This window comes from Pseudogymnoascus destructans (assembly GCF_001641265.1).
Source record: "Pseudogymnoascus destructans isolate 20631-21 unplaced genomic scaffold scaffold_75, whole genome shotgun sequence".
NCBI lineage: Eukaryota > Fungi > Ascomycota > Leotiomycetes > Thelebolales > Thelebolaceae > Pseudogymnoascus > Pseudogymnoascus destructans.
Window position 1 is genome coordinate 785 of NW_020167591.1, and position 10,517 is coordinate 11,301.

A 10,517-nucleotide genomic window follows, 5' to 3' on the forward strand; every position below is an offset into this window, starting at 1 on the left:
CGATCAACAATCGGAGTACGTCAATTTGTTCCCCTTGCAAAGCTGCACAGGAAACGTCAGCGAACGTTCCACTCGATTGCGAGACCGTCAACCTACCGTCCTGCAAGAACGTGAGTCCGGAAATGGACCAGGAGACAAGCCCTCTACTCCTCCTCACCTGGCTGCCGGTTGCTCTGCTTCGTGAAGAAGAGGCACGAGTACCGCGTGCCCTCGAAGGGCGCGATCCAGTGCTCGAGGACTGCAGAGCGGAACAGGACAACATCCCCTGGCTGGAAGGGATCCTATAGGCCAAGGGCTGGCAGGCACAGCTCCCCTCCCTCAAACTGAGTATCAGAGCGAGAGTGTTGCCTCGAAATATTCCAAAGGCTAGTCTGGCATTCGAGCTAGGGTTAGCATAGATGGTAGTTTACTATACTAATTACTATAAACCCTTACGCTCATCCCTCATCATCTCTAACATCCTACATGCTTCTCGCCATACTAACATCCAATTGCTCTCAACCCTATTCATCCTTTCTTCCCTCTCCTTCATCCATCCCCATATCTCCTCGGGATACCTCCCTTGGAACCCCCTACTTCTGCCACTCCTTGTAAATACCCCTGTTGGAATAATATGAATATCCCTACTAGCATCACCCCCTCATACTCACACCTCTCTTCTGCCATCCTCACAACCCCCCTTCCCACCGTCGACATACCTTTACTGACAATCCACACTCTTCGCACTGCCCTAGTCCTCTTAAATCAACCCCCCCACGCCATTCCTCATACCCTGCAATCCCACATCCCTCCATTTCTGCTTCCATACAATCAACGTACTCGTGCTGCCTCCCTTTGCCATATACTAGCTCGCAATATATGCATCCCCCCTTTAACCTATTCATCACCCCTCTCATCTGCTCTTCCTCTTCTTCTACCTCTTTCATCTTACTCTGAATCCTGCCACCCGTGCTTTCCCTGCCATCATTCCTACTACCATCATTTATAGTAACCTTTATAGTAATCGCCTCCTCCTCACCTCTCTTCCTTACTGCCACTTGGCTCAAACACAAATCGCATAGCACGCTGTCCGACCCTACACAGCTCACTCCCTCTACTACCCCATCAAAGTAGTGCCCTAATACTACTCGCCTGCACTCCCTGCTCTGGATATATTCCGTCATTGCATCCTCATCCACCTGCTCCACTGAATACTCGCTCATCAACCCTTGACTCTTTACCCCTACACTCTGTACTAGTGTGACGATTATCGACTCACTAACCTCTCCCTCTCTTCCTCCCCTTCCTGACTGTTGAGCAAAGCTCGTCAATCCATATGGCCTATCAATATGCACCACATATATGATCCCTGGAATATTAATTCCTGTCCCTAATGCTCCTGTCGCCACAATCCATCCTCCACTTCCTTGAGCCCACTTCTGTAGTGTTTCGCCCTTATCATCTGCGCGTGCCTTGTAAAATGAGCACTCTAAAGCACTGCTGATTAAGTCGCCAGTTGCATAGCTCCGTACATAAACCACTCCACGTTTCCCATCTGGCAAGTATAGTAGTCTTTCTAGTAATCGAAGTCCGACCGCAGATGCTGCTTCTTCCTTACTATCCTGCACCTGATATCGAATGGTCGGCCGTGCAGTGCTCCATCGTAGTAGTACTGCATCCTCAATTAATAGCCTGTCTCGTAATACATCGTCTAGCTCAACCATCAATGTGGCTGTTAATGCTGTAAATGGACACTTTAAGTACCGTAGTTTCCACAGCTCTCGAAGCCGCTCTCGATATGATGTATCTGTAAATGCAACATGGCATTCATCAAAGAACATGTGAGCTAGCTGCCCATTCAACTCGTACCCCTTAGCCTTGTGGAGAAACTGCCCACTGACGGCCTGGTCAGCACTGACAACCAGCAGCTGCACCAACTCTTGACTACTATAATGATTACTATAGCTCCACTCTTTACAGTGCAGCCCAGCAGCCTGTCCTCGAGCCACGATATCTTCAACTAGTGCTGTGAATGGAACGACCACAATCACTGTCTGGTCAACAGCCATGGCAGCCACTGAAAAGAACAGCACTGACTTGCCACTGCTTGTGGGCAACACGATAATCGATGTGACTGGGGGCTGGTGAACAAGTTGTAGTGCTGCAGCTTGTCCTTCAGATCGTGGCTGCGCTTGTGGGCCATAGATCCGTCGCAACCCATCTAATGCCTTTGCCTTCACCCCATGCTTGCTCTCTCTCCTCTCTCGTTTGATGCCAACTGGTGTTAATTGCTGGCTGGCTTGTCGCCCATGCTTTCCTTTCCCCTCAGCCTGTGCCAACCCTAACAACTCGTGCCATGCTACTGAAGCTTGCTCATATGCTGTGATTAACTCTGGGCCTAGTCGATGCAAGAATGCTCCGTCAACTGCATAATGAGCTTGGGCTACTCTCTGCCCATGCCCTGATTGTCTGTTTAATGTTAGTACTAATTACCATAATGATTACTATAATAATTACTATAAACAATAGTACCATACTATGGTACTACCATAAATAGCGCTTACTATAATCATTACTATAAACTCACCTAACCATGATATGTCGGAATGTGTTCTGCTCCAACTCTTCTTCATCATCACCCTCTGCAAACTCTCCTTCATCCTCTTCATCGTCCTTCTCCCACGTCTTGCTTGCTCGTAGTAAATGCCGTACAGCAATTCCAATGGCTACGTGTCGCCAGCTCTGCACTGTCAACCGTACACCTAGCCCCTTACTTGTTGCCTTGCTTAAAGCTTGCGTGAGCTCTTCTCCTGCCCATGGCCCTCGATTATCACCAAACAAGTACTCTGACTCTCGTTGGTCTAATGCCCTGCCAAATGGTCGGATATATATCAAGTACTGTGCTAACACTTGACTGACCTCATTGGGCAAGAACCGAACAATGTAATCTGTGTTTCCCCTCCTCTTTCTTGCCTTATCGTACATGGTTAAGAAGCACATCTGCCCATTAATGACGTATATGTTCCGCGCTGAATACACACTGTTACTAACCTTGATCGATCCAATCTCTGGTCCTCGAGCTGGCTGGCCACCTGTGACATGCAAAGTAACCATCAACTTTCGTAAGAACTGACGCTCTTGATTCAAGTACGCCTGCTTCTGTGAGTCGTTCCATTTGTATGATCCATCGCCTGCTCTTTGAAGCAACTGCCACTCCTTGCTTCCCTTCCTTGCACGTTTAAGCAGATACTGATAACCTACATCCGTACGCTCTCGATTCTTAACATGGTTGATGAAGCTGTACTCAGACTGTCGAAATTTCGTGTTCCAAGCCATGCTGTCAACGATCTGGCTCAAATCTACCATGGGCAGCTCTGAATCAAACGCCAGATTGTATAGTAATCTTTGTAGTAATCCTATCAAGTCATGGCACATTTCCCTAACCTTTTCAAGCTCAACTCCCATTCCAAGATAATAAATCGTCTGTTCATCGCGTGACCAGTGGATGTTCGCTGGCGACTCATGCAGCTGGTTATACTTCTTCCCCATAGCTAATTGACTCAAGATGCTTGACGTTGGTGAGAATGAGCCTTCACAGAGATGGGTCCTCCGTAGCTTGTGGATTCGCTCGGGAATTGATTCAATATCCTCTTTGCTCTGGAGTCTTAATTCTGGCCATGGCTCTAATGGTACTGCGATCTCAAGCATAAGCAGCCGTGTGATCCATAACACACGTCCAAGTATTGGTGTGTATGCAAGTGGTGGATATAGCGATTTGGTAAGTGGATCGATCCCACGAACAGCTAAGTAATGCATCAATGGTGACTCGTACAGCCCAATCTTGCTAGTGTCCTGCATCACGACTAGCATGCACAGTCGCATCAATTCGGCTGTGAGTAATGGATCCTGATCGTCTTCATTATTGGGTTCAGTTTGCAAGTGCGTATGGATCTGTTGGATTGACTGCCACTGAGCATGGGTGAATTCCACGCCAGTTTCTAATGAAGTCAGTATAGTAAATATTATAGCAATCATTATAGTAACCCTTCACACACGTTGCCAATGTGCACTTCGCGCAGATGGTTTTGGGTTATATACTATAGTAACTACTATAGTAACCATCTACTCACTGTGTAAAGCTGTGCGCTTCACGCAGATGGGTCTGGGTTTGATTTATCCTACCACACAACCCTCCACACACGTTGTGTGACGCCGTGCACTTCGCGCAGATGGGTTTGGGTTTGATATATCCCACCCCCTCCACACACGTTTTGTGATGCTGTGCGCTTCGCGCACATGGGTCTGGGTTTGATATATCCTACCACCGAACCCTCCACACACGTTGTAAGACGCTGGTGCGCTTCGCGTGGACGGGTTTGGGTCTTCTATAGTAACTACTATAGTAAACACCCACACGGGTCTGGGTTTGGTATATCCTACCACCCAACCCTCCACACACGTTGCGGGACGCTGGTGCGCTTCGCGCGGACGGGTTTGGGTCATATACTATAGTAACTACTATAGTAAACACCCACACGGGTCTGGGTTTGATATATCCTACCACCCAACCCTCCACACACGTTGCGGGACGCTGGTGCGCTTCGCGCGGATGGGTTGGGGTCTTCTATAGTAACTACTATAGTAAACACCCACACGAGTCTGGGTTTGATATATCCTATCACCCAACCCTCCACACTCGTTGACGCCGTGCGCTTTGCGCAGATGGGTTTGCCTCTTCCATAGTAACCACCATAGTAACCATCCACATACCTGTATCATCCTCCCAGTCAACTGTCGCCGTCCTCATCATGTAACAGATGAACCTCTGCCATACTGCACTACACTTATGAACCGACTGAACGCTCTGGTGAAGCTCGAATGGATGCTGGCTCGCAACCTCATTCTTTGGTGATGCCCACCACTTTAGTACATCCTTGTGGTCCATATTTGCTAGCGTATCAAGACAGCGTTCAAGAATCCGATCCCATGCACGTAACAGTCGTTGTAATTTGGTCTCCTTCTCCTCTGGCTCACGCGCGTATTTGTACGTCTGGATAATATCAACCTGTGACTCCTGAAGAACCTCGTTCCACCCAGTGTATCGTAGCCATGGGTCTAGCTCATCAGCCGCGGGCTTGGCTAGCAGTGTCAACCTGCGCTCCTGTGCTGCCTCCTTCCACTGCTCGATGTCGCGTATGATCTGGTCCTCAGCATCGCCTTCCTGGTTGCTGGCTTGCTCTTCCTCACTAACATCATCGCTAGACTGCTCTCCAACGTCGCGTACTAATATCATCAGCTGGTTACTATAATGATTACTATAAAGATTGCCAGAATCCAACTTACTCAATTGATGCGTCGCTTGCATTCCTTCAGCCTGTCTACTCTCATCCACAACCCAATATCGCTCCTTTCCATCTCGAAACCATGTCTGCAGCCGTACAGCCTGGAATAACTGGTTGTCATCCACCCGTTTCATTGAATGCTTATTTCGGCCATGATCCTTCATTACTCTTCGACTGATTGTATAATACCTACAATGCTGACATTGGAATCCATCAACTATTGGAATAACTGGCTGTGGTGGTAGTCCATCAACTGGTAATTGGATAGTTGAATAATTATAATCAAATGGAACCCTCTGAATATAGTGCTGTATCTGCTTTCGAACTTCCAGTTTCTCCTTATGGATTTTGCGGAAGTGCTCAGTTAGTCCTACACCGCTAACTGCTTTGCAGCAATGTGCACTCAAACAAACCAACACCTTATACTCAACGTTTAGTTGGATCAGATGGCTCAAAGTCACTGGAACTTGAATGGAATTGATGCTCTGACGTTCTGCCATGATGGAATTGATGGTAATAGCTATAGTAATCCATATAAAACGTAACCCTAGAGAATGCCGTTGTGCGCCCATCGGCAACTAGTGCCAAGACAAGTGCACGGGCCACATCTAACCTAAAATGGATGCCTTTGGGCGTCCAACGGCAGAGACATAAGGTTAGGAGCGACGGGCAACTTTATGACAAAGAAAGTAGCAGACACGCAAGGCTTCAAAACAACAATGAAAGCCGAACCATACCCATTAATGGTCGTAGATGGAGAGCCCATCTCGACTAATGAAGGAATGGTGACCCACGAAACGGTCCCATTGGAAATGGTCATGCTACACGGGCACAAGGAAACGATTCAGTTTGACATCGTGCACATGGACAACCATGCGTGCATCCTTGGTGTGCCATGGCTCAAGAAACACAACCCCCAGATCGACTGGTGGAACGAGAAAGTTGTGATGAGCCAGTGCGCGTGTGAACAACGGACGGACACGCGACAACGGGAGAAACCCTCCCAGGGCCGGAAGGAGTTATGTGCAACCTCCGAGCTCGATGACCTAGCCCAGGCATCCTCACCGACGAGTATACCGGTGGAGTACAAGGAATATGAGCAATTATTCCAGGAAGGCCCTAAGAATGAGGCGCTTCCTAAGCACCAACCATGGGATCACGAGATACCTTTGGAGAAAGACAAGAGTCCACCGTTCGGACCAATATATCAGCTATCTGAAAAGGAGCTGAAGGTACTTAAGGAGTACATCGATGATAACCTCGCGAAAGGATTCATCAGACCATCCACATCACCAGCAGGAAGTCCGGTGCTTTTCGTACCAAAGAAAGATGGCTCCCTACGGTTATGTGTGGACTATCGAGCGTTGAACAACATCACAATCAAGGACAGGTATGCCCTGCCGTTAATCAACGAACTACACAATAGATTTCAAGGAGCAAAGATCTTCAGTAAGCTAGATCTGCGAGGAGCATACAACCTGATCCGAATCAAGGCTGGGGAAGAGTGGAAAACAGCATTCCGCACCCGCTATGGCCTATTCGAGTATCAAGTCATGCCCTTTGGGCTAACAAACGCACCCGCATCTATGCAACGACTGATGAATGATGCTTTGCACGAATACTTAGACATCTTTACCATTGTCTACCTAGACGATGTCCTGGTGTATTCAGCAACCAAGGAGGAGCATGTCAAGCATGTCAAACTCGTCCTGAAGAAACTAAAGGAGTACAGCTTACTCCTCAAACCAGAGAAGTGCGAGTTCCATAAAAACCAAGTCGAATTCTTGGGTTACATTATTGGAACGCACGGCATCAAGATGGACCAAGCAAAAGTAACGGCAGTGTTGGAATGGCCAACACCGACCACGGTCAAGGAAGTGCAAGCCTTCCTAGGCTTCGCCAACTTCTACCGAAGATTCATCTCGGGATATTCCAAGGTAGCTCAACCACTCACGGAGCTTACCAGAAAGGATCTCGAATTCAAATGGACGGACAAGGCAGAGGCTGCTTTCCAGGAACTTAAGACGAAGTTCACGGAAGCACCTATCCTTGCTACATTTGACCCTGCAAAGAAGATCATCCTCGAAACGGACTCTTCTGACTTCGCAATTGGAGCATGTCTGAATCAACCAGACGAGAACGGTAAGTTCAAACCAATCGCGTACTACTCTAGGAAACTGTCACCCGCGGAACTCAATTACGACATCCACGACAAGGAGCTACTGGCTATTGTCGTTGCCTTTGAGCAGTGGCGAGTATATCTTGAGGGATCCACCTACCCTGTGCAGGTATGGACGGATCACAAGAACCTCATATACTTCACCACGACCAAGGTTTTAAACCGCAGACAAGTCCGCTGGGCAGAAACCCTCACAGCCTACAACTTCACGATAACCTATCGCAAGGGCTCCGAGAATGCAAGAGCAGACGCTCTCAGCAGACGGACCGACTACGCCGGCCCAAAGGAAGAAAGACCTAGAGTAATTCTGAAGAAAACAGATGCAGGAATACAGTACAACGAGTTACTAGCGACGATCTCAGTCATCGAAGATACAGAACTCGAGGAAAGACTCAAGAAAGCTTACGCAACAGACGAATGCGCCAAGCGAGTCTTGTCCAAAGTCGAAGGCGACTTCACCATCGACGAACAAGGATTGATTCGATACAAAGGGTTAGTGTATGTCCCAAGTCAAATGAGACGCCCGCTGGTGCAAGAACAACACTCGTTACCAGCACACGGTCATCAGGGAGTAACACGAACCTTCGAACGAATCACTCGACACTACTAGTAGAGACAGTGGTAAGAGAGTGCGACATTTGCAGCAAGTCAAAATCCAATAGGCATCTGCCATACGGACAACTCAAGTCGACACCAGTACCAAAAGGAGCGTGGAAATCAATAGCTTTGGACTTCATCGTCAAGCTTCCACCCTCCAAGGACCCGTTAACAGGAATAGAATACGACTCTATCCTCGTCATCACGGAAAGACTCACGAAATATGGGAAGTTTATACCATATCTAGAAGCTAGCGACGCCGAGGCGCTCGCATATACCTTCATTCGAGTCATATTAGCCGATCATGGGATGCCAGAAGAAATCATCTCAGATAGAGACAAGCTCTTTACTTCGAAATTCTGGAAATCATTGATGGCGCTACTGGGAACAAATCATAAGCTGTCAACAGCTTTTCATCCCCAGACAGACGGCCAAACAGAAAGATTAAACCAGACCCTTGAACAGTACCTGCGAAGCTATGTCAATCATCAACAGGATAACTGGGTTCAGATCTTACCCATCGCACAGTTTGCATATAACAGCGCGATGACAGAAGCAACGAAAGTCTCACCGTTCTTTGCCAATTATGGCTACCAGCCAGAAGCATATAGGCAACCAAGACCGGATGAATCACGAGCTGAACAAGCCCTGATCGTGGTGGAACAACTGAAATCATTCCACGAACAACTTGCGACGGACATCCAATTCTTAAATGAACGATCCGCCGCATACGCAAACAAGAAGCGCAGTATGGAACCTGCCTTCAAGGAGGGGGATAAAGTATACCTACTCCGGAAACATATCAAAACGAAACGACCAAGCACAAAGTTGGACTTCAAGAAATTGGGACCATTCAAAATATTGAACAAAGTCAGCTCAGTTAATTACAGACTGCAGCTACCCAAGAAGTCTAGACTACACCCGGTATTTCATGTCTCACTACTGGAACCAGCAAGAGGAAATACCCCAATTGCGACCGACACCGAACTCCAACCCGAGAATGAGATAATCGAATATGAGGTTGAAGCGATCCTAGACAGAAGGTTAGTAGGACGTCGAGAAGAGTTTTTGATAAAATGGGAAAATTACGAACCTACGGATAATTCGTGGGAACCAACAAGGAACATCAGCAAAGAACTGCTGGAGGAATATCGACGCCGCCGTCCGCCAGCCATTGATCCCAAGATGCAGGGGAGTAGGCCAGTGGATCGGAGGAAGCGAGGGTCCCGGTCACAGACGAGGAGGCAGCGCTAACTGCCTGTTCCTCAGCCTCAACAGCGTCACGCTTCTCAGCAGCCACACGTTCGGCCTCCTCTGCCGCATCAAGCTCGTCGAGGGTTTTCAAACCTCGCCGGAGCATATCTTTACCACGGGTTCGGATGAGGCGTTTCTGCTTCCGCAGACGAAGTAACTTTGAAAGGGTTTCTTCCTCTTCGCGATCCAGGCGATCCTCCTCCCGTTCGAGCTTCACCCAGTCGGGATGCTCAGGACCCATACAGTCACACTTTTCTTTCAAGTTGCGACGAACGCACTCGGCGCACCGCCGTGAATCATTTGGAGACGACACGCAAGTAATGTTTCGCCTCACGCAGTTCGAGCAAGAATCCATTTCGGGTAGTTCGTATCCGTGGTTCTTTATTCGACGGACAAGATCGTTGCGTTCCTGGAGTTTGCGGGCAGTGTCAGTAGGCATGTTGCATATTGAAGGACTCGCTGAGGAGCAGCAGAGTCCCGGGGACATGGACGTACTTATAGGATTCGAGACGAATGCCCAGGGGAAGGGAGCGAGTGTTACGACGGAACAAGAAGGCTGGCCAACTACAGGACAGGAAGGAGGGAGGTCGCATGAGACCGGCCCTGGTACCTGGAGGGGCAGCGGGGAATAGTAGTTCCGAAAGTATCACGTGACGGACTCGCAGGATGATGAGAAGAGTCCTAAGAGTCCAGGACTCCGAGGACTCGAGTGAGTTCCCAAGAGTCCACTAGGCACGACGCCACTATATAAGTAGATAGTATTTCCTTAGATAGGAGCTTCGTGCTCAACTCAATACAGTATTTGTTATATACTAGTAACGTGTTACTTGAAGCCTTTGTGTCTGATCCCCTGCCTCCTCTGATAAGTAAACCTTTACGCAAGAGAACCTCTGTGTCTTCTATCGTTTAGAAGTCAGCGTTACAGACGGCTCCCTACGGTTATGTGTGGACTATCGAGCGTTGAACAACATCACAATCAAGGACAGGTATGCCCTGCCGTTAATCAACGAACTACACAATAGATTTCAAGGAGCAAAGATCTTCAGTAAGCTAGATCTGCGAGGAGCATACAACCTGATCCGAATCAAGGCTGGGGAAGAGTGGAAAACAGCATTCCGCACCCGCTATGGCCTATTCGAGTATCAAGTCATGCCCTTTGGGCTAAC

General features: G+C 48.3%; 1 protein-coding gene across 1 annotated transcript; it reads right to left on the reverse strand.

The window, feature by feature from the left end:
• Positions 1–1,201: 1,201 nt before the first annotated feature.
• On the reverse strand, positions 1,202–5,485 carry VC83_09573 (uncharacterized protein; the record flags this gene model as incomplete). The annotated part of the gene is made up of 5 exons (XM_024472986.1): positions 1,202–1,207; positions 1,263–2,448; positions 2,567–3,977; positions 4,750–5,262; positions 5,323–5,485. The coding sequence occupies 5 exons, from the start codon at positions 5,483–5,485 to the stop codon at positions 1,202–1,204; spliced, it is 3,279 nt and encodes a 1,092-aa protein (XP_024319479.1).
• Positions 5,486–10,517: the final 5,032 nt, after the last annotated feature.